This window comes from Myxocyprinus asiaticus, chromosome 2 (assembly GCF_019703515.2).
Source record: "Myxocyprinus asiaticus isolate MX2 ecotype Aquarium Trade chromosome 2, UBuf_Myxa_2, whole genome shotgun sequence".
Lineage (NCBI taxonomy): Eukaryota > Metazoa > Chordata > Actinopteri > Cypriniformes > Catostomidae > Myxocyprinus > Myxocyprinus asiaticus.
The window spans coordinates 21,021,626-21,046,896 of NC_059345.1; the positions used below are offsets into that span (position 1 = coordinate 21,021,626).

Sequence of the window (25,271 nt, forward strand, 5' to 3'; positions counted from 1 at the left end):
AGGAGTGCTTATAACCTCGTCAGGATTCGAGAAGGGGATGAGTGGAAGACTGCTTTCATCACCACCTGGGGCACTATGAATATTTGGTCATGCCGTATGGACTTGCTAACGCCCCCTCAGTTTTCCAGTCCTTTATCAACGAAATATTCAGAGACTTACTGAATCATTGTGTGGTGGCCTACATTGACAACATCCTCATCTACTCACAAAACATGGAACAATATATCCAGCAGGTCAAGACAGTCTTGTCACGTCTCCAGGAACACCAACTATTTGTCAAGGCAGAAAACTGTGATTCCACTTTCCTGGGTTACAATATCAGCCATCAAGGTGTGGAGATGGATGTCTCAAAGGTAACAGTAGTCACCGAATGGCCTCGACCTTCTAAAATCAAGGAACTACAGTGGTTCCTGGGCTTTGCCAACTTCTATCGCCATTTCATTAGGAATTACAGAAGCATTGCAGCACCACTCACGTCGTTGCTCAAGGGAAAGCCAAGCAAGTTGCCATGGAACGATGCCGCATACCAAGCCTTCATCTCCCTCAAGTCAAGCTTCACAACCACTCCGATACTGAAACATCCTGACCCTAATCTTCCCTTCGTCGTTGAGGTAGACGCTTCAGATTGTGGGATTGGAGCGGTCCTGACACAACGTCACGGAACACCAGGCAAGCTTTACCCTTGTGCCTTTTTCTCCAGGAAGTTGAACTCGGCTGAATGTAACTATGATGTGGGGAATAAAGAATTACTTTCCATGAAAGCGGCACTTGAGGAATGGTGTCACTGTTAGAGGGGGCAGTCCACATATTCCAAGTTATCACCGATTACAAGAATCTTGAATATATCAAGGCAGCCAAAAGATTGAAACTACGTCAAGCACGATGGTCATTGTTTTTCACCAGGTTCAATTTTACAGTCATTTACTGTCCTGGCTGCAAGAACAGCAAGGCAGATGCACTATCACGCAGACATGATCCACCTCACCTCCAACCTCACCCTGGGTCCATCCTGCCAGCATCTGTCATCATAGCACCGATTAGCTGGGACATCATGGAGGAGATACAATGAGCACAACAGCATGAACCGTCACCACCTAACTGCCCCCCTTACCAATCACTACGTACCCCAAGCTCTACATCAGAGGACTATCCAATGGGTCCACACTTCCCTGAACACAGGACACCCTGGTTTCCAAAGAACTGTTACCCTGGTATGTAATTCTTTCTGGTGGCCATCGTTGATTCATGATGTGACTAACTATGTGAAGTCTTGTCAGGTGTGTGTCCAATCCAAGACCCCCAGAGAACTGCCCACGGGGTTGCTTCAACCACTGCCCATACCACAAAGACCATGGTCTCACCTGTCCATCAACTTCGTCACAGACCTGCCAAACTCCCATGGATATACTACCATTCTGGTAATAATTGATCGATTTTCTAAATCGTGTAGACTTGTCCCTCTCAAGGGTTTACCCACTGCCATGGAAACCGCTAATGCTTTGTTCCACCAAGTGTTTAGGATCTATGGATTACCAGAGGACATCTTGTCCGATCGAGGTCCACAGTTCACGTCCCGAGTTTGGCAGGCGTTCTGCAAATGACTGGATATTAATGTGAGTCTCACCTCTGGTTATCACCCTCAGGCCAATGGACAGGTGGAACATCTAAACCAAGAGATTGGCAGATATCTTTGGAGCTATTGTAGCTGTTAACAGGAGAAGTGGAACGACTTCCTGCCCTGGGCCGAATATGCACAGAATTCCCTCACTCATACCTCAACAGGTTTAACCCCCTTCCAATGCGTGCTGGGCTACCAACCCCCAATGTTCCCTTGGTCAGGAGAACCTTCTATGGTGCCAGCGTTGGACGATTGGATTAGGCAAAGCGAGAGGGTGTGGGACAGCGCACATGTCCAGCTACAGCAAGCGGTCCGAGCACAACGCTTCCAGGCTGACCGACGGAGGCGCCCCCATCCCAACTATCAGCCAGGACAGAGGGTCTGGTTGTCCACAAGGGATCTCAAGTTGCGGCTACCCTGCAGGAAGCTCAATCCAAGGTATGTGGGTCCTTTCAGAATTATCCGTCAAATAAACCCAGTTACTTACCGTTAAGAGCTCCCTGTTAATTACCGCATTTCTCCTTCCTTCCATGTGTCTTTGCTGAAACCCGTCCACCCGGCATCTGGCTCTGGAACCACAGATTCTGAGCCTCCACCTCCATTGGAGGTAGATGGAGCCCCAGCGTATATGGTCAGACAGATCATGGACTCAAGATGACGAGGGAGCCAGATGCAATACTTGGTGGACTGGGAGGGCTACGGACCAGAGGAGAGATCATGGGTAGCCGCCAAGGACATATTGAACCCGTCCCTGATCCAAGAATTTCATCATGCCCATCCTAATCATCCAGCACCACGACCAAGGGGACGTCCCAGTAGAAGAACACCAGGAGTTGTTGGTAGATTGGAGGGTTCTGTAACATCCAAGGACGTTACCCCTCCTACCAACCACCAGAGGGAGCCCTCTCCAGAATACTAACTCTGTACCGTTTCTTCTTTGGTGATTTCCTGTTTGAACTATATAAATACCATGCTGTTCCATTTTGACTCTGTGAAGTACTGCCAGTTTACCCTGCCTTACCAAGTGTTTTTCCATTGCTGATTGTTCTCTTGTTACAACCATTGCCTGTTTTCCTGGATTTACTGCCTTTGGATACCCCTTTGTTTTGTTTGCCTTGTTGGACTGTCTTTTTGGTTTATTGGATTATACCGCCTGCTTAACAACTACCTCTATTTGCCTGCCGATTTGGATTGTTTGCTTGTGTACTTTAATAAACTTCCTGCACATGGATCCTAACACTGTCTCCATGGCCAGTTCGTTACAGTTGCTTTTGTTTCATACTTTTGTTGTGGCTAGGCTGTGGCCAGGTTAACAAAAGTGTATTACATTGACAGCGTATATATGTATTCTTTGGGAATTAGGAAATAAATTTAGTAGTTTCCTGGTCCTATTTTACTTAAAAATAAATAATACATTCTATTTTACATATAGAAAATGGAGTTGCACACATTTTACCCCCCAATTCTCATTACCGCAGTGCTAGCCACAAGAAAGATGGTCACTATAGTATTTTCATTACCACAATGTAAAAATAAAATTATTTATTTAAATTACTATTTATATTGTATATCATAGTAATACTCCCCTGGTACTTTCTTTTTCGCTCGTTTTAATGAAAAAGACCATTGTACACCAGTAAGTACGAAATACAGTAATTGTTACTGAGTAACATTAATGAGAATCATCTTTAAAACAATGGGAATATTAAAAGGAAATTGTCCAGACGTGTATCCGTAATGAGAATTGGTGAGTAAAGTATCCTGAAAACAATTTCACAATGCAAAAAATCTTAATGGTCCTAGATGTAGGCTTCATTTTCTTTATGCAAAATATGATTTAATTTACCAAAGTGGCATTCAACTGATCACAAAGTATAGTCAGGACATTACTAATGTAAAAAACAGCACCATCACTATTTGAAAAAAAAAGTCATTTTTTGATCAAATCTAGACAGGCCCCATTTCCAGCAGCCATCACTCTAACACCTTATCCTTGAGTAATCATGCTAATTTGGTACTAGAAAATCACTTGCCATTATATCAAACACTGCTGAAAGCTATTTGGTTCATTAAATGAAGCTTAACATTGTCTTTGTGTTCAAAAAACAAAATCCGGTTTGCTTCGAAGTTCTTCAAAAAAATATATGAAGGTGCTCTTGAATGAGGAAATAATAATCCAAAAAGAAAAAGGAAAATCAAGGCACACTTCCAGATCAAAAATATAGTAAAAGCCTTTATTGTCAATGGCTATAACAATAGTTAAAAACAATGGAAAAAAAGAGGGCTGCAAACCTACGCATATCGGCAAAAATGCCTTCTTCAGGTGCCTTGTCTTTGTGTTTGTTTTTGAGTTGCCATAGTGTGCAATAGACTGGCATGTCTTAAGGTCAATATTAGCTCAAAAATGGAAAAAAAAGAAACAGCTTTCTCTAGAAACTCATCAGTCAATCATTGTTTTGAGCAATGAAGGCTATACAATTCTTGTGCAAAAGTTTTATGCACTTAAGATGTTTCACAAAAACATTTGTCATAAGATGATTATTTATATCTTCAGCTTTAGTGTGTCAATTGGAAAAATACATTTTAGACTTCTAAACATTACTTTTGCAAAGAGAAATGATTAGAATAGAAGAACAGGGCGCTCTGCAACAGATTTCATGGCCCCCACAAAGCCCCTCCACTGAACATCGAGTCAGTCTGAGATTACATGAAGAGACAGAAGCAATTGAGACAGCCTAAACAGATTGAAGAACTGTGGTGAATTCTCCAAGAAGCTTGGAACATCCTATCTGCCAACAACCAAGAAAAACTGTGTCCAGGTGTACCTAGGAGAATTGGGGCTGTTTTAAAGGCAAAGGTGGCCACACCAAATATTGATTTATCTTTTTTATGTTTACTGGACTGTATGATGTTAATTGATAAATGAAAACTATTTATGGCATTATTTTTGAAGACATCCTCACTATGCAACATTTTTCACAAGTGCCTAAAACTTTTGCACAGTACTGTATATATACACAAATACAGTCATGTGAAAAAGAAAGTACACACTCCTTGAATTCTATGGTTTTACATATCAGGACATAATAAAAATCATCTGGTCCTTAGCAGGTCTTAAAATTAGGTAAATACAACCTCAGATGAACAACAACACATGACATATTACACCGTGTCATGATTTATTTAACAAAAATAAAGCCAAAATGGAGAAGCCATGTGTGAAAAACTAAGTACACCTTATGATTCAATAGCTTGTAGAACCACCTTCAGCAGCAATAGTATTCATTTTCTGTATGACTTTATCAGTCTCTCACATCTGAGGAATTTTGGCCCACTCTTCTTTACAACGTTGCTTCAGTTCACTGAAGTTTTTTTGTTTATGCACAGTTCTCTTAAGGTCCCACCACAGCATTTCAGTCGGGTTGAGGTCTGGACTTTGACTGGACCATTGCAACACCTTGATTCTTTTCTTTTTCAGCCATTCAGTTGTAGATTTGCTGGTGTGCTTGGGATAATTGTCCTGTTGCATGACCCAATTTCGGCCAAGCTTTAGCAGTCGGACAGATGGCCTCACATTTGACTCTAGAATACTTTGGTATACAGAAGAGTTCATGGTCGACTCAATGACAGTAAGGTGCCCAGGTTCTGTGGCTGCAAAACAAGCCCAAATCATCACCCCTCCACCACCGTGCTTGACAGTTGGTATGAGGCGTTTGTGCTGATATGCTGCGTTTGGTTTTCACCAGACAAGACCAAAGTGGAGATGTTTGGCCATAATGCACAGCGCTGTGCATTATGGCCAAACATCTCCACTTTGGTCTTGTCTGTCTAAAGGACATTGTTCCAGAAGTCTTGTGGTTTGTTCAGATGCAACTTTGCAAACCTAAGCCGTGCTGCCAAGTTCTTTTTAGAGAGAAGAGGCTTTATCCTGGCAACCCTTCCAAACAAACCATACTTGTTCAGTCTTTTTCTAATTGTACCATCATGAACTTTAACATTTAACATGCTAACTGAGGCCTGTAGAGTCTGAGATGTAACTCTTGTGTTTTTTGCAATTTCTCTGAGCATTGCACGGTCTGACCTTGGGGTGAATTTGCTGGGATATCCACTCCTGGGAAGACTGGCAACTTGTTTTCCACTTGTGAATAATCTTTCTCACTGTAGAATGATGGACTTTAAATTGTTTGGAAATGGCCTTATAACCCTTCCCAGATTGATGGGCAGCAACAATTGCTTCTCTAAGCTCATTGCTGATGTCTTTCCTCCTTGGCATTATGTTAACACACACCTGAATGCAACAGACCAGCAAACTCCTAAAACTTTGGCTTTTATAGAGATGGTCACACTTGCTGATGATCAATCAATCAAGGGCACTGATTAGCAGCACAGGGCTACTACTTAGCCTCTTAATTCCTGTGGAGCAGTAAGGGTGTACTTAGTTTTTCACACATGGCTTCTCCATTTTGGCTTTATTTTTGTTAAATAAATCATGACACGGTGTAATATGTCATGTGTTGTTGTTCATCTAAGGTTGTATTTACCTAATTTTAAGACCTGCTAAGGACCAGATGATTTTTATTATGTCCCGTTACATAAAACCATAGAATTCAAGGAGGGTGTACTTTCTTTTTCATATGACTGTACATATTTTCATTATACTTATTCAAAATGATTCTTTCAAAATGAGTTGTTGCATAAATAATGCAGAGATGGTTGTAAAAAAAGTATATAATTGTGTTAAGTATTAAGTATTATATTGTTTTTATTATTTAAGTGACCCTCTAATAGTCAAATGTTTTTCTTAAAACTAAAAGAGGGCTGCCTTTATTTATGTGCTTAAGATTATTTGTGTTTGCATTTAGCATTCATTTGTATGTTGCCTCGAAATCTGGAAACTGAATCAGAAACTGGTCCAAGTGCTACCTATGAATTGTTTTGAGATTTTCCACTTCAAACACGATCAAACACAAACATACACACATAGCATTTTCTTTTTCATTGAATAAGACAGACAATAATAACAAAACTGAAACCAAAGTGCACTTTTATTCCTGTCATCACCACCTAATAAAACAAGAGTTTAAACTTTGCCGGTTACGTGTGGATTTAAATGGAAATAACTGTCCGATCAGAAAAAAAAATGAATACATGTACATGCACAAGAACTTTACAAAATTCTTCAGTGTGTCTGATATCAACATGCAGGGACACAGATATGAGAAGCACGCACATCAGAAGCTCAGTAAATACATTTCTACTAAATTAACTTAGAACTCTGCTCTATCATGTTTGCATTTATATTAAACAGAAGTATAATTAAGAGAAACTGTGCTCCAGTTTTTATCGCTTTCTTTTTCTTCTTTTACTTTTAGAAGCTCAGTTAATACAATTATTAACTCAGAATTCTGCCAAGCTTTCCAAAATGTTTTATTGTTTTTTTTTATCAAATAAGACAATAATAACCAAATTTAAACCAAAGCAGCTTTTTATACCTGTCATCAAATAGATGGGAAAATGGTGGTTGTGTTCCCATATATAGCAACAGTATGTCTTCAGAAGTATCAGTTTACTAAAATTTTTACTGAGACCATAGAAAAGAAAACAATAATTTTGTTATGCTATTGTACAGATACATTTCATTAAGGTATCTTAAAAATATTAATAGCAATGAAATTAAACTTATCGATTTAATTCCAGTGAATCTTTTGATGCTTGTGTTGTAGGAAACAGAATCAAATTGAACAGTATATTTATACAGTACAGTATTATAAAAGTGTTAAAACCAATTTTAAAAAATTGAACAAATTGTTCAAATTAATCATTTATCATGATAAATTATATCAGGCAAATGTGTGCAATTTATAATTATTGGATTATTACCTAAAAATACCTCATAATTATTATCTCATAATTATTACATTTAAAGAGAACAAATAAAGAGGATTTTCCCCCTTTTTCCACTAATATTTGAATTAATTATAAAATACAATGTAGTTTACTGATTTAATTTTTTTTTTAAATCCAGGATTATTGACAGCTTTTGTTTATTATATATATATAAAACAGGGTTGGGAGGGTTACTTTACAGATTACAGAATACATGCTGTAAAATGTAATTTGTAACGTATTCCGTTAGATTACTCAAGGTTGGTAACGTATTCTAAATACTTTTGATTACTTCTTCAGCACTGGTAGATTTTTTCACTTGTTTTGACTATAAAAACTCTGCCAGTACTGTAAGACAAAATACATATGTTAAAAATACATTCTCTGAAAAACCTAAATATCTTATGCAGTGTTGTTTCTAAAACAAGGTAAATCAAATTTAGATATTTTTACAGGAAAACAATACAAAAATTATTATCAAGAATACGATTTTTGCCCTAATATCAAAGGTCTTACTAGAAAAAAGAAATTATGATCCAATGTGAATTTTCTTGATAAAAAAAATATGATTGTGCCTGGTAACATGTGCATGTAAAATGGCTAGAAATAGCATTTTAGCTTAACGTAAAGCTGACAATTTACACAAAGGTTTATTTCTACTTCTCCTGCTCCAAACTTACTTCAAACGTACTTCTCTGTTTGCTCGTATGAATGTAACACATCATAAGAAAGTGTTTCACTGCTGTTCAAATGCACTTTGGATCGCATCATTTATATGTATACATTTTTCCATCTGAAAGGACTAAATATTAAATGAAACAAATGACAATAAAATGCTAAGTAATCTCTTCATTAATCAAAATACTTTTTGAATGTAACTGTATTCTAAATACCAATGATTTAAATTGTAACTGTAGTGGAATACAGTTACTTATATTTTGTATTTTAAATACGTATTCCCGTTACATGTATTCTGTTACTCCCCAACCCTGTGTGTGTGTATATATATATATATATATATATATATATATATATATATATATATATATATATATATATATATATATATACAGGGTTGGGGAGTAACGTAATGTAATGTGAACTTCTGACATCAACTGTATATATATATATATATATATATATATATACAGTTGAAGTCAGAAGTTTACATACACCTTAGCCAAGTACATTTAAACTCAGTTTTTCACAGTTCCTGACATTTAATCGTAGAAAACATTCCCTGTCTTAGGTCAGTTAGGACCACTACTTTATTTTAAGAATGTGAAATGTCGGAGTCACGTGACGCCATGCAAGGTTCGGATGTGTGAACAGCGAGCTCTGCGCACTTTGCTAGTTTTAACACTATTAATGACATAAACCGGTGAGATTCGATACACTCTGTTCCATAACTGTTCTAGGAGGACAATATGTCAAAGAATTCAAAATCCTCGGGCTCTGGAGACATTAAAAAACACCTACGTGCTCAAGCTGACACCCCCGAGAAGGCCCGAGCCAGGGAGCCAATTTGGTTGGAGAAATGAGGGAAATTCGGCGAGAGATGTTGAACATGTCGGCAATGCTGACGAAGGTCATTGCTGACTTGAAGGATCTTGCTTTAATACGTCGATCGATCACTGCCATGGAGACAAAATTCTCTGAGGTGGTTACAAGAGTGGGGGATGTCGAGAAATGGATCGATTATCTGGAGTCATTGGAGAAAGAATTATCTGCTAATCCGCTAGCGACCAAGGTGGATTTGGAGCATGTCTGGGAGAAGTTGGAGGACATGGAGAACCGTAGCCGGTGGAATAATGTCCGAATCGTCGGAATTCCTGAGGCCGAAGAGGGTCAGGATATGGTGAAATTCCTAGATGGGCTCTTTCCGAATCTGCTTGACATAACAGGCCATAAGCTGGAAATCGAGCGAGCTCACAGGGTTCCAGCTCGGCGATCCATTGAGGGAGACAGGCCCCGATCAATTCTGGCCAAATTTCTGAGATCATCCGATAAATATCTTGTGTTATGCGAGGCGAGGAGTAAAGGAAATTCCCAGACTTTGCGAATTCAACAAGAGAGAAACATGATCGATTCAAGGAATGCAAGAAACTCTTTTGCACAGGTGTTCCCGGCAAAATTGAGAATAGATGCTAAGGATGGCCGTAAAACATTCACATGCCCACAGCAAGCGATGTCCTTCATAAAGTCAATGGAGTAATTTATTTTGTGGTACTCACACTGCAGCCGAGTGGACTGACTCACTGAACAGTCACTTGACTGTTCAAGGAAACTGAGTGCCTTTTTTGTTTCTTTTTGTGCTGGTTCTGCCTTGCGGCTGGAGTTTGTTTTGTGGAGTAACACACCTTCGGGACAGTTATGTGGATGAATCTACATGTTCTTTGTGTTTATTCCACTTATTGGCTGGAGTTTGTTTTATAGATTATATTTTGTTGTGTAATTCTGTCTCACAACATTTGTATAGAAACACTGGACTTGAGCAATCTGACAGCAAAGCTGTCATGGGGGCTCTCGTAGGCATTCATGGGCTGTTTGACTTTAGAGGGATGGACGGCAGTTGGCACTGTCGTACGTGGGGTTAATGCACACATTTTTCTTTTTTCTGTTTGTTCGGTTCTGGGGGAAGTCCAGGGTTTGACTGTTGCACTAATGTTGGAATGTGGTCATTATAATTTTGTTTTTGACACTATCTATTTTTTCTCTTATGTCAGAATGTCAAATGTTAATATGAGTGGATTGTCTCTCCCCACGTGGAATGTGAATGGGTTGGAGCACCCCATAAAAAGAAAGAAGGTTATTTCTCTTCTTAAGCATAAGAAATATGATATAGTGTTTCTTCAAGAAATGCATCTTTCCCCGCAGGAAGCTGAAACATTTGGGAAGATATGGGGTGGACATGTTTTCTTTAGTGCTGGCACTGATAAGTAAGCATCTACAATTCAAATGTCTCAAACAGATTAAAGATAAATCAGGAAGAGTAATTATTGTATTATCAGAAATTCAGGGGCAAAGTCTTATTTTGGCTAATATTTATGCACCTAACGTTGATGATCAGGGCTTTTTTATAGATCTTGAAGGGATGTTGCAAGCCGCTGGCACCCCTCATGATGTAATATTGGGAGGAGAGTTTAATCTTTTGATGGACTCAGTCCTTGATCATAGTGAAGCAAAAGTGTGTAAGCCCCCTAGAGCAACACTGATGTTTCACAGGATGTGTAAAAATCTTACAGATAATTGGAGACTTTTAAACCCATCTGGTAGTGACTATAAAAAAATTTTTTTATCAGTCCATAAGATTTATTCTAAAAAATTTTTTTTTTAATCTAAGTCCCTCATTTTATCTGTTGTTGATTGCTCAACTGGAAACATTTTATTCTCAGATCACACACTGGTGAGTTTAGAGGTGTTGTCACATATGGAGAAAAAGAAATCATATAGTTGGTGCTTTAATGTATCCCTTTTGCAAAATCCTGAATTTCAACAAATGTTGAAGGCTGAAATCAATGTTTATATGGAGACCAACTGGTCCTCAGTGTCCTCTGTGGGCGTGGCTTGGGAGGCACTTAAGGCAGTTCTTAGGGGCCGGATCATACAGTATGCCTCATTCACCAAAAAATTCAAAGCACGAGAGCTCATAGAGTTGGAAGGGAATATTAAAAGTGCCGAGGCAGAGCTGAAGTGCCGAATGTCACCTGATGGCCTCAGAGAATTGACCCGATTGAAATACAGATATAATATTATTTTGTCACAGAAGGTGGTGTTTTGGCTATTCAGGGCAAGACAGTCATACTTTGAGTTGGGGGACAAGGCAGGAAAAATTCTGGCTAGATATATAAAACAGAGAGAGTCTTTTTCTACCATTCCCTCAGTGAAATCTGCTGGTGGTGAATTACCTCAGCCATTGATATTAATAATGGTTTTAAAGAATTCTATCTTAAACTCTATAGTTCCACGTCTTTGTCTACTGATGAGGATATTAGAAACTTTGTGGAACCATTAGAACTTTCTTAGCTGACGGCTGAGCAAAAAAATTCTCTTGATTCTGAGATAACCTTGGAGGAGCTTGGCGAGGTAATTAAGGCCTTGCCTACAGGCAAGGCTCTGGGGCCAGATGGCTTTACCGCTGAGTTTTTTAGATCTTATGCTACAGAATTGGCTCACTTCTGCTAGAAGTTTATACAAAACCATTAAAGAATGGAACGCTTCTGCCAACCATGACACAAGCCCAGATCAGTCTGATTCTTAAAAAGGACAAAGATCCAAGTGAGTGTAAGAGTTACAGTCCAATTTCCCTGATCCAGCTAGACGTTAAAATATTGTCTTAGGCCCTTAAGATGTTTCACAAAAACATTTGTGTTAAGATGGTTATTTATATCTTCAGCTTTAGTGTGTCAATAGGAAAAATGATGTTAATTGGTAAATGAAAACTATTTATACCATTATTTTTGAAGACATCCTCACTATGCAACACTTTTCACAAGTCCCTAAAACTTTTGCACAGTACTATATATATATACATATATATATATATATATATATATATACACACACACACACACACACACACACACACACACACTACCGGTCAAAAGTTTTGAAACACTTACTCATTCTTTATTATAATTTTTTTTTCTTCACATTTTAGAATAATAGTAAAGTCATCAAAACTATGGAATAACATAAATGGAACTATGGTAATTATGTTGTGACTAAACAAAATCCAAAATAAATAATTAATAATTAATAATAATAATTTTCTTTATTTATCACACATTATACATTTGCACATATACAGTGAAATTCTTCTTTTTCACATATCCCAGCTAGGCTGGGGTCAGAGTGCAGGGTCAGCCATGATACGGCGCCCCTGGAGCAGATAGGGTCAAGGGCCTTGCTCAAGGGCCCAACAGTGGCATCTTGGCGGTGCTGGGGCTTGAACCCCCGACCTTCTGATCAGTAACCCAGAGCCTTAACCGCTGAGCCACCACTGCCCCTAGGGGGGTGCACCGTTCCTGGAGATACTGCAATACCAGGTTGATGCGTGGAGTGGACGGAGCAAGCTCCTATTCCATCTCCCTGATCCAAAAATCAATTTAATATATGGTCCCCGGGTAGGGGACGTATCAGATATTAAACTGATAAGAACAGATACTACACTTGATCTTAGCCAAAAGGCCGAGAAGCGATTAAAATTGGCCCTAAATCAAAACTGTGTTATATTTTAGCTTCTTCAAGTAGTCACCCTTTGACTAGAATTTGCAGACATGTACTCTTGACATTTTCTCAACCAACTTTTTGAGGTATCACCTTGGGATGCTTTTTAAACAGTATTGAAGGAGTTCCCATCTATGTTGGGCACTTATTGGCTGCTTTTCTTTATTATTTGGTCTAAGTCATCAATTTCAAAATGGCACAATTTTCATATGGTGGCACAATTATATTTTTGTCTACAAAACACATTTCAAACATTTAAGCATATGCCTTCAGATCAAACGATTTTTAAGATCATGAGAAACATTTCAGTCGTGTTTCAAAACTTTTGACCGATATGTATATATATATATATATATATATATATATATATATATATATATATATATATATATATATATACATATTTCAAGAATTTGGTATTTCAAGAATTTGGGGCCTCATAGACAACTATTACAAAAGACTGCATGCTGTCATTGATGCTAAAGGGGGCAATACACAGTATTAAGAACTAAGGGTATGCAGACTTTTGAACAGGGGTCATTTCATTTTTTTCTTTGTTGCCATGTTTTGTTTTATGATTGTACCATTCTGTTATAACCTACAGTTGAATATGAATCCCATAAGAAATAAAATAAATGTGTTTTGCCTGCTCACTCATGTTTTCTTTAAAAATGGTACATTTATTACCAATTCTCCAAGATTATTCAAACTTTTGAGCACAACTGTATATATACTTATATTTATGAGGCTCTAAAATGTAAAGATTCAAAACGTAAGTGCTTAAGCAGAGTTTAGAACCAGTGACACACTAGTCTAGAAACTGGTTGTTGGCTATTTTGGTTTGTACTGTATATTTTAGCTTTTCCTAAAATAAAGTTACTGTATACTTTTACTGTACTTACTACTGCTTGCTGGTTCAGCTGATCATTTCAACATTCCATATGCCACCTGGTGAATATTGTGAGAAGTACAACAAATGTATTTAAATTCTAAAGCCCCGTTCACACTGCCGGCAACATCGCTCAACAAAGCAACCCGATACCATTCATTTTCAATGAAAGCAGAGCGACTTCAGGCGAAACGAGCTGCAGTGAGTGTTGGCAACAGAGGTTGCTGTGGCAAGCAACAAGACAAAGTTGAGAAAAGTTTTACTTTATGCAAATGATGAGCGACATTCGGGAGGGACTTCCAATGAGTGTGAAGACAGTGGAGCTCACATCATCCATCTCAAGGCAGTGAGTGTGCAAGATACTGGAGTCGAGAGCTGGCAAGACAGAGAAGTTAAAAGTTTCTGGGAGTGATTTCACTGTTCTATATCATTTGTCAGTAACCACATACATGGAAATAGCCTAATAAATATGATGCATAGAAAACCGTGTCGGCATTCCGAGTGAGTTTGATTCATCCTTTGAAAGATCGTTCATCTTGTTCATGATATGATGAATTAAGCACTGCTGCATGTTATATAAAAACACTCTTCCCTGCAAAATAGTCTTTTTTTGAAGCAATAGAAATGATTCCTTGTCAAATTAGAATGATATCTTAGTTTTACCGGCAGTATAATCTGTGATCAGAATTTCCAAAGCTACTATAACCAGACATGCAGTCCACCAATAACATTAAAGCGACAGCAGCAGAAACACCCACCAGCATCAAAGAGTCTAGCATCACCAAGCAGCAATGTCGTTTGCGATGTGAACGGGGTTTAAGAAGCCCGCCAGACTGATCCTGCACAAGATCGCGTGATGGGTTGCATGAAGCCGCCTGAAAAAGCCACATCTGTAATTTAGTCTATTGTCTGTTTTTGTGGATCAACACATTTTACAGGTGCTGTATGTATACATCTGGCATTGTTCAAAGCCAAAAGTCATTGACTGGTTGTGCAATCTCCTGAACACGTGGGAAGGGATTAAAGGTGACAGATATCTTCATTGTGTGCTGTGGTTGCTTATTTCATCTCAGGCCTAGACTTGCAGGGCACTGAGGACCAGTTTCAAGATCTTCAAAAAGACAATCCCTCTTGGCTTGGGTTCATCACTATTACACAACCTAAGATTATTTAAGGGCAAAATTGCCACAGTCATTTGTTGTGTTACAGGTTTTGGTTGAGATTTGCATTCTTGAGTGTACAAAAAATATCTGTGCAATAGAACAGGCTAAAGTGTTGACTTCAATTATCTGATTAAGACTGGCACCATTTCGTAAACATGTAAAAAGAGAAGAAAAATGCATGGCCTTCAGATGGGAAAGCATCTGGAGTAAGCTTGGAATGTGTTGAGGCTCCTTTACAAGGGGGAATTGCTGAGCTAGAAATCCGCCGGGTGACTTTCATATCTCTGAAAGTTGTACTGCATGCTCCTCTTATGTGAGCCAAGGAAAATAATTCATTGTTTAGATTCAGATCTTGAGATCTACAACTCTCTGCTTCTACAATCAACAATCTTGGAAATGTGTCTTTCTCTCAGACTGCCTCTGTCTCCGAGACTGTCCTTCTCTCAGATTGTCTCTATTCCAGACTGCCTCTCGGGCTACCTTTTCACTCATACTGTCTTTTTCTCTCAGACGATCTCTCTCTTTCAGACGCACTCTTTTACAAAGTGTCTTTCTCTGAGACTGCCTTTATCTCTAAAACTCTCTCTATGTCAAACTCTCTCCTTCTCTGACTGTTTTTTCTCTAAAACAGTCACTCTTTCTGCCTTCGTCTCTCTTTTTGCCTTTCTGCAGATTGCCTTTCAGGCCATGTTTACGTCTGGTATAATGATGCATTTTGGACGATCCGATCACAAGTGGACAGACGAGACACATCACCATTTACACCTGGGCGTAATATGCGTCTGTTTTGACCACTTGTGTTAGGATTTTGAGGGGAAGGTCCCTGATTTCATGACAACATACATTAATCACTACACCAGTGTGTTGCTGCATGGAGATACAGCGCAAAAAATGTAAACAAAAAAAAGAAAGTGTGAAAAAATGCCGCACAGTTTCTTACTATTACACTTGAATTTAATCTTAGCAAAAACATAATTTCACTGAAATACCTGTATTAACCGAGCTTCGGGTGTGAGTGCTTCACATATATGTGTTGATATCAGGCACACTGAATTTTGTGAAGATTTTGTGCATGTAGCTACATGTGTGTGCTTATTCATGCTGCGTGTACCAGGCAAAGTTTAAAATGCTAGTTTTAGCGCAGTGGTTCTCAGACCATCTCTCCCTCTCAGACTGCCTCTCTTTATAGGCTAAAGTACACAATACAAGTGTAAAGTATTCAGTTTTCTGTGTGCCAATACATCATGCACCCTGTGCGAGTGACGTAAATTTCATCATCAGCACAGTCTGGACTGTCCATGTGCAGCCCAGTTTTTCTATCCTTGCATACCTGTACATTATCTGTGCATGTGCCTTGAGTTGACTACTAAAGAGAATCACAAAGCATTGGTAGTGTGCATGGGTCGAATACATCTGAATGCCAAAGAATAGAGTATATGTCAAAAGAGTATATGGTCAAAAGTAGGGATGCGCCAATGTATCGACCAAATTTAAACCATTGGCAAATCGGTTTTAAGCATGAAAATGCTGATATGAAAAACCGATGGTTTATTTATAATTAAACTCTGTAAATTTAAATGCACAATCCAGAAATAATAGCCCCTTTTCCACTATCGGGCCAGTGCAAGCCAGGGCTATCAACTGGCCAGCCAGGGCCAATAGCCTCGGAGCTCGACCCGCGAGACCAAAATCGATCTGCGTTCCAACCATCAGGCCAATAGCCACCACAGCGTTGCCCTAAAGCTCACCCTTAACACACTACCCTGGTGCCATTGTCACACACCCCTCCCATTTCACAAGCAAGAGGGTAGCTCAAGCTGAGGTATCATGTCATCTAGTTATCTAGAATATCAACTTTATCCATATGTAAACATTAGCTAGCAAGCAAGATAAGTTAGCGTTGACAACTCACCGACTGTAACTACCATGGTGTCCCAAATGGTCTCTCCACTAACAGCGGGATGATGTCACAGCATACCCTCTATGAAAGTTCACTGAACCATGGAAAATAATTTCTTTGGGCACCACTTTGTCCATTTTGCATTTTAACGGATTTGTACTGTGCCCACATATTTGTTATTAATTTTTTCCCCGAACTTGTACTGTTGTGCACTGGATACACAAGCTGCAAGTTCAGTGAAACTCCAGCTTTGACACTGAACCCGCCTCAATCCCCGATTGCCCTTGTTTGGACCAAGGGTAATCGGCGGGCCAAAGGCCATTGGCCCGATAGTGGAAGCACGGCTAATGGTGGAGACAGAATGGAGAAGGGCTGGCACTCCTAAGAACATGTAATATTTCATTTTTAATCATTCTTGTTCTCACATTAAGGTAAAACCGTTGTTACAGATGTGACAGTTGTGAAAGCGGCACTTAACTATACGTGAGGTAAAACCATTCAAAACGCTTTGAAACCAGAAATCTATGAAATTGGTATGGTATACATTAAGGCTGCACAATTGATTGAGTTAAGACTGATATCACAATAAGATCTTGCATGATTACTAAACCTTGAAAGCTTAAAAATGTACTGCTCTCAGTGATTCATTCAGTGCTCAAGTCAGCATTGTGTAAGCAAGTGGCGCCCTCTAGCGGTGTGTATTTTATCTTTTATCTTCTACTTATCTTTTATTGTGGCTCTCTTTAAATTTTGGCCTGTCATGTGTACAACAGATCCAATCCATGTTCAATGAAAATTATTATTTTTTGAACAATAAAAAGCTTTTGTACTTCTTTGTACATTTTTAAAACATAATTTCTGAGCAAAATAGTGCTCTGATGACAACATAAGTTAATTGGCAAAAATTGGTATCGGTATCGGCATCGGCCAACAGTTATTTGTTCAAATCAGTATCGGGCAAAAATGTTCATATCAGTGCATCCCTAGTCAAAAGAGTATATTTTGAAAGGCTAGAGTGCTTGACTATATGCCGCGATATGTAACAGCATGCGAAAAAAACAAGTATATTCTATCCTTCAGACTGTCTCTCTCAGACTCTCTCTCTCTCTCTCTCTCCCAATTTCTCTGAGTAAAAAACTTGAGGGCATCAAGTTTGCTCTTGTGTACCAGCCTGCCTCAACTCTCACTCTCTCTATTTCTTCCTCTGTTTCTCAGTAAACCAGAAAAACATGAGCATGGAGATGGCAGCTGGCCTCACTGACCCAGCCTATCCAAACAACCAGCAAACTCACACAATTAATCACTCACATAGAATCCATACACCAGCGGCCCTGAATCTTCACTCCTACAGTATCGACTGAAGTGTGCACACACCCAAACAAAAATATATACACAATTAGCCTCAGTCTAATGATACAGATCTCCAAAGCGTAATGCATATGCTTATTAATGTAAGACCATGCGCGCACACACCCAGCCTACTACAATAACACACTCCCCATGGTGTGAAATAAGGAGCTACTTAAGTGGCTCATGGATATTTGTGTATGCGTGGGTGTGTTTGAGCATTTTTGTAAAATGCAGGGAGTTCTCATACAACAGTCATGTACTGTATAAACATCCTGCTGGGGATTGAATCTGGCTCTAGCACAGCACAGGAATTTGGTCAGACAGGTTGAGTTGTGTGTGTGTGTGTGTTGTGTGCTCAGCATGAAGGTCTTCTGCACTGACCCATATGAGAGCTTGAAATGTCATAGGGAAAACTATTAAACTGATCTCAGATCAGCTGAAGAGTGCAATTCCTAGTAGCATATTCACTTCAAAGTTTGATATTGATGAACTAATCACTCTCCATTAGTCAGATATTTTTTTCTGAAGAGGTTGTAAAATAGTTTCTGTCTGAGTCCTTCAAAACGATATGCTTCATGAATATGGAACATCAGGCTGAAAAAGCCACGGCTTTCCAATTTACTTCTCATGATTTTGCGCAATGGTATAGGCCCTCTTACGTGTCAGAGTCCTGGTTTAGGAACGTAAAGAGTCCATGGCTGGAGGTGATTAAACCGGGATAATTTTCAAGTGGTCCAATGTTTCCAAGAAGAAGAAAAATCCAAGATAGTTCCACTCCAATTTGCCACAGTTTTGATTGGGTCAGGGGTTTTAATGACAGAAAACAAACTTGTGGTATTTTGGAAAACTGTTTGAATTCTTTAGTTCTGACACTGTGAGAGGCTGCAGGGCTCTTTTGTGGGTATATGTGTGCGTGTGTATGTGAGAGAGAGATAGAGAGAAGGAGAGGGGGTAAATGATAAAGAAAGAGAGATATAAAGTGATGCAGAAAGAGAGTGATTTGCAGTGGAATTAGGGAGGGAAGGTTTCGGGCACTTAAACGAGCACTCTCGGACCGAGAGATGAAAGAAAAAGAACAGTGGGGGCAAGGGGGGAGAGAGAGAGTGAGAATGAGAATGGAAGGCAGATAGAAAATGGAAAAAAGTGGTGGAAAGAGCAGAAGTGGAAGAAGTCTGTGTTTTTGTTGTCAGACAGTCCAAACGGCTCTTGTTTCACCAGGGCATGTTGAGTAATTTGCTTTTGTCACTTTTGCACTTTTTACCTAATTTAATTCTCTCTTTTGCATTTGTTTAGCTGTTATTATTCCTCCTGTGCTCAAGCTGTCATGGTGATCCCTCTTTTAGTAGCACTCACACTCTCTTTCTTCCTTTCTGGCTCTCTTCCCCCATCCTTTTTGCCTCGCTAATCTTCTCTCTTTCTTTTCTACCTCATTCTATCTGCTAAAATATTTTCAGACAGTCCCCCTCCTCTGCATGTTTTTAACTGTACCCTCCCCTCCTCTCTCTTTCATTCCCAATTTATCAGTCTCTCTATTTCCCCCCCTTTTTCCAGCCTCTCTGCCCCTCACATTCTCTTCCCCCACCCCTTTGTCTCCATCCATCGCTCTTTTGGTCAGGGTTTTTTGGGTCGTCCATTGCGTGGAAGATTCTCCACTGTGTTGCTGAGGCGATACTTGACGATGATGCTGTGTACAGTAGATTTAGGCATGCGAAGCTCCAGCCCAATTGACCCTTCTGACTTGCCATCCTTCCACAGATCCACCACCCTCTGGCGCTGGAGCACGTCATATTCCTTGGTCTTCAAGCAGGACGGAGCTTCTGTGGAGGCAGAAAGGGGGCATACTGTAGACACTGGGGGGGTTGGGAGCGGGCAAGCAGCGGCAAGCATCGGAATCAGAAAAAACATAAACTCTGGACTGTAGGCTGGAAGGAGGCCTTATTAAAACCAAAACTAAAAATGCTTGAAAAGTTTGGAAATTTTGCTTGAAATCTGTGACATCCCAAATATCCCAGTTTTGAGTTTCCCGCTCGTACAGTTATCCTGAGAGCTGTGAATGCATCATTCAGTGGCAGCAAGAGTAATGACGCATTTAACTTTCAAAAAGTAAAAAGAGATGTTAGCAGTTTGAAATGCTTTTTGCCAAAGGAATCTGTTTAAAACCTTTTGTTCCATAAAGTTCATGACATATAAAAAGCTAAGAGTTTAAATGGCAATGACTTAAAAAAGAAAACACAAGGTGCTTGCCAAAGTCTTTTTTTCCAACAACTTTAAGAATGATTGAGAGAGATGTTACAGGGTTCCACTAGGCTTTCTACAGAGGCAAAGAGGTGCTCACAGATCGCTCACAGATTTTCCTTTTCACTCTCTCTCCTCCCTCTCACTTCTTCCTCTGTCTTTTAGAGAGATCTTTGACTGGGTCCAAAAATGTCCTATTATGGAGAACATTAAAAAGATCAACACACTCTTTCCTTCATTTTTCTCTTTTCTTTTATATCTTTCTCTCTCTCTCTCTCTCTCTCACTCACTCTCTCTTTTTTTTTTTTGCTTTGTTTAGTCTGGCATGATGTTTTCATTTCACTCTTGGCTCAGTTTAAGCTGGGGTCACCACAGCTGTCTCAATCAGGGACCAGAGGGTTCAAATGGGCCCCAAGTGGGCATATTTTTAGCCCAGTGAGGTTTCAGCGTGTATGGCCTCAACAAACCCAATCAGTCTCTACACCCACCAGGATCTGAAGTCTGAGGCTATTTCAGTGACATACAGAAAGAGAGAAGAGAGAGAGAGAGAGAGAGAGAGAGAGAGAGAGAGAGAGACTAGCTCTGTCTCCAGGGGGTTTATAGACCGGCGTAAAGACACGAGCACATTTGTGTTTCTTTCTGCTTTTTTCACTCTCTTAAAAATATCTGAGTAGAAAAGCAAAAAAAATTTCCCTCGGCTGAGCGATTCCTGGCATGGCTATAGCTCTGGATAAACGTAATGACATTTTCAGAAAAAGAAATATGGTTAAGAAAATATGCCTCCCTCAGACACTGTGGTAGAAAGACTGTTATCAGGACACTCAATCAAGAAACCTTCGACTCTCTCCGGGTAAATACAGTCAGGACGACGGACAGAGTTTTGCCTCTGATAGAGTATACAGAAAACACCAAACAAAAACAACTGCATTTCTTCTAAGTGCTTCCTGCCCACATATGCTGTTACAGAACTAATATGAAACAATAAACTCACTGGCAGGGCTAATATGTTCTCTTGGACCAAAGAGCCAAAATTCCATGGGGGCCCTCTCAAATTAAAATGCAATTATGTGTGTTAAATCCTAAGCAGAATCATATTTTGCAGTAATATAAATACTAAAAGTGTGCTTTATGTCAATAAACTTTATAACTATGGACAGAGTATGTGTTTTCATCTCTAAAGAGTGACATATTGAACAGGGATTCCATTTGTAACGCTGTCCCATTACTTAAAAATACAAATTACATCTGTGAAGCAAGAATCAATCCAGGTTCACTGGAACAAGTAATAGTAGAACTGATTAAATATTTTCTAAATTCAAATGCTTTGTCTTGAAAATGCTTTATCGAGAAAAAACATTTACCAAATGTCAAATCCTACCTCATAAATACTGACCTCACAAATTATCTATTGTGAAATAGAGTGTTCTCTCAAGTGACACACACAACAGTAGACTGAGAGAAAAAAAAAACTAAGAAAGAGAAAGACAGAGAAAGAGAAAGAGAGGGAGGATAAATCCACTCTGGATTTGGGATGCTGGAGTTATAAATAGTGTGCTTTTAGTTGTGCTTGCTTGTGCCAAAGTCACCACCACGGTGCTAGGGTGTTGTAGGTGGTTGTTATGGTGTTGCTATGCAATTGCTAAGGTGTTCTGGATAATTGCTAAGATGTTGCTAGGGTGTTCTCTGTGGTTGCTACAAGATTTCTCACTGGCCTAAGTCAAAAGAGCCCACCCCATTTCATGTGCATTGCATTCATTATTTTTTTTTGTTTCAAAACTGAAAAACAAAAGGGCGAATTCACTAAACAGTTGCACCACTTTTGTGCAAGGTATTTCAGCACAAAAACCTCCCTATTATTTACTTATCACCCACAATGTAGATTAAGCAGGTGCAATCAGCCATGAAATAGCACTGCATCTTGAGTTTTTAAATGAAGTCACTGTAATTTCTTTCTGGGCAAACACGTCTCCTTTCTATGTAAATTAATCTCATTATAGATTAAAAAACTTGCACTATTACTGCCTGAGGAAAGCAGGAAGTTTCTATCGATCACAGCATTAGGATTTCATCAGATAGTAATCAAACAGTAAAAAAGGGCATTATAACCTGGCATTAATCCAGATGTGGGGTGTGGTCAAGTGCCCTTTCAACATGTTAAAGAGATGATTGAGATATCTGGATCAAAGTAGTGGAGTGATGCTGTACAGTTCCAGCAGAGTATGCCACATTGCAGTGGTCTGCTTCCTCCTCCACAATATAGTGCTCAGAACCGGCCTGCAAGATCAGAATCAGGCTGTGCAAATTGCACACAGATTTTGGGCACTGTTGCCTGATCTGCATAATTCCTTTAGTGAATTGGGCACTAAACAAATGCAGACAGCACATACAAATAAAAAGGTTTTTTTAAAGTAAAGTACTCCAAAAGTAAAAATGTTGTTCTAAACTCATATTATTTTTTTTCTTACACAAAGAGGGGGGGGGGGGCTGGGGGGGGGGGATGGGGATCTGCTGAATTCATTAAATTCATATAATGGCAGTGGATGGTGACCACCTCTTCAAGCATCAAAAGTATGCAAAAGTGTTATTCAGAAGTCTAATGAATAATTACATGCGACTTGTGCCTTGTTTTGAAGGCATTCAATACTGTATGGTTTGGTGAGAAACAAACCAAAATCAAATTTATTATTTATTTCGTTTTACAGACCATTGCTCTCCTGTGCCCATTCATGAGAGTGCATGAGAGCAGAAGTTCACACAGTCCCCTTTTACGATATGGGGCATTCAAGCGAAAACTTGCTTTGTTTTTGCAAAAACCGGACCGCCGCACAGATTTTCAAAACAGAACACAACACAGCTGCACACAAACCAGAAAACCGAACTTAGAAAACATGTCTGAAGAGTGTATTTCTGTGTCCAGCCTTATTTGTTTGAAATGGAGTACCAAATCGAACTGAGAGAGATGAAAGAGGCTGAGGAAGTCACACATGCACAGTCAGAAGCCACAGTCAGACGAGGAATACAGGAGACCACAGTGTTTTGGAGGTTTTGGATGTTTTGCTTACCAAAAGTGAACTGGAAGAATTGGAGAGAAAGGCAGACGGAGCCAGTGTGTCGGTCACCTCTTCTCCATTCTGAACCGGTGTGTGTGACAGACCTCAGACTAAAGAGAACAGTGGTAGGTATGACACCCAATGCTGGCTTGAATATACTGTTATGCCAAAGGTTTTGGACCAGTGACAGTTTTACAGTGGACGGAGCTACCCAGTGCGAAGCCTCAAAAATAGAAACCAATCGATCGACAGAATGTCCTGTTGTGGCTGATTAGGACAAAAACTCTGATTAACATGAAAAGATTTATTATTAGATTTATTATTTATTAACACAAAAAAGTTTTTATTGCGTAAAGTGTTGTGTCTGTTTAGGACACGGTGTGACTGTAGCTTCCTCAGCCTCTTCAACCTCTCTCAGTTCGACTTCTGAGTACTCCAGTTCAAACAAATAAGGCTGGGCATAGCTCGGTAGATAGATTAGTCTCATTTAAAATTAGAACAGTAACATTTCTTCCAAATGTTTGGCAGTTGCATATTTATTGCAACAAGATTTGAGCCAAATTATTTGAGATGTAATTTGTATCCATAGCACAAATGGTGCAGAATGAGGGGTACTAAGGGTTAGGAGTAGGTATGAGCAATTGTTAGTGACATTTGCCATAGCAAGCAACACTAATAAATTAATGGTCCTTCCATATCACAGCTTGCTTCACAGCTCTGTTACGGCCTCATTTAACAGGTATGTGGCCAAAGCACAAATCACAGCTTTATATCCTGGAGGGTATTGTGTGTGTGTGTGTGTGTGTGTGTGTGTGAGAGTGTGACACATGTATGGTGTATTTGCACAAACCTGCTTCCCTTGAAACTACATATTTTATATTCATGACAGTAATGTCAGCCAGTATTCCTCTGCCCTTAAGCAAAATGTCTTTGCAATTTACATTTAAGGCATCTAGCAGATGCTGTTATTCAGAGCGTCTTATAAAAAGTACTTTATTTTCACATTTGAGACTGCCATAAAAAAATAAATAAAAAAACAGATGACAAGCAAATCTGCTTTTCAAATTTCAAACAACCAAACATATCAATACCCTCTCCAGCTTGTCAAATCACATTTCAATGTCAGAAATTCCAAATTAACCTTGAACCTTAACAAATAAGGCTTTTAAATGGTCTTTTTTCTTGTTTGGAAATCTAATAACCACATCCCTTCCTGTAGTCTCAATTTAATTCAAACACAAATATCAGTCATCTCATATACACAGATAACAGAACAAATGCACAGGCTGTTTTCAAAACCATCATGAAAGTTCAAATCAACAGTTTCGCCAGACACAAAATTGATCTTTTAACCTACTACCACACTTTGTGAAAAAAACAACCCTTGTGCAATGCGAGTATGTTTTTTTAATTATTATTCTACTACATTTTTCGGAAAAATAAGTCACACCTGAATATAAGTCCTGGTCAAAGTTGCATCCATGTATAAATTGCACTGAAATAGAGGATGCATCCAACAAGTATTAGGGCCCAGGAGTAGCCAACTTCCCTTTAGCCACTTTGCACATCGTTTATGTTGTATTTGGGCATGTTTTAATCGGGAGCATCTTCTAAGTAATTGTGTGTAACCTTTTTTGTATATTCTGTTTATGTTAAACCACATCTGTTTATAATATATGTAACTCTGTGTACTTTCACATACAAATAAACAGTTTTTATTCAACATTTAGTGAGTTAAGCAATATATTTGTTGTATTGTATTCATTAACGACTGTCAATCAAGTATATTTTAAAAAACTGCAACCCTATTTGCAAACTGAATGTTTTTACTAGGGGTGTGATAAAACGTAATTTTGTGGGGATGAGTGGCAGATTCCTGCACGTGGGCAGGTACCTGTGGGTACCCGACGAGTTTACATTTGATGTAACGGGTGGAAAAATATTCACATTG

At 39.1% G+C, this 25,271-nt stretch overlaps 1 protein-coding gene and 1 non-coding gene across 7 annotated transcripts in view; both read right to left on the minus strand.

Moving 5' to 3' along the window:
• LOC127454453 (chromodomain-helicase-DNA-binding protein 3-like) overlaps positions 1-25,271 on the minus strand; it is an 85,396-nt gene that overhangs the window by 7,171 nt on the left and 52,954 nt on the right. For 5 of the 6 annotated variants that reach the window (XM_051721705.1, XM_051721672.1, XM_051721661.1 and 2 more), the window contains one exon: positions 19,621-19,852. The exons of the other annotated variant lie outside the window; for it this stretch is intronic. In XM_051721705.1, the coding sequence (XP_051577665.1) occupies positions 19,647-19,852 (206 nt within the window). In that variant the 3' untranslated portion in view covers positions 19,621-19,646. Of the gene's footprint in view, positions 1-19,620; positions 19,853-25,271 lie in introns of those variants that run through there. 6 annotated transcript variants of the gene reach the window in all.
• On the minus strand, positions 12,516-12,706 carry LOC127416851 (U2 spliceosomal RNA). Its single transcript, XR_007893196.1, has one exon. It is a non-coding gene; the product is annotated as a U2 spliceosomal RNA (small nuclear RNA).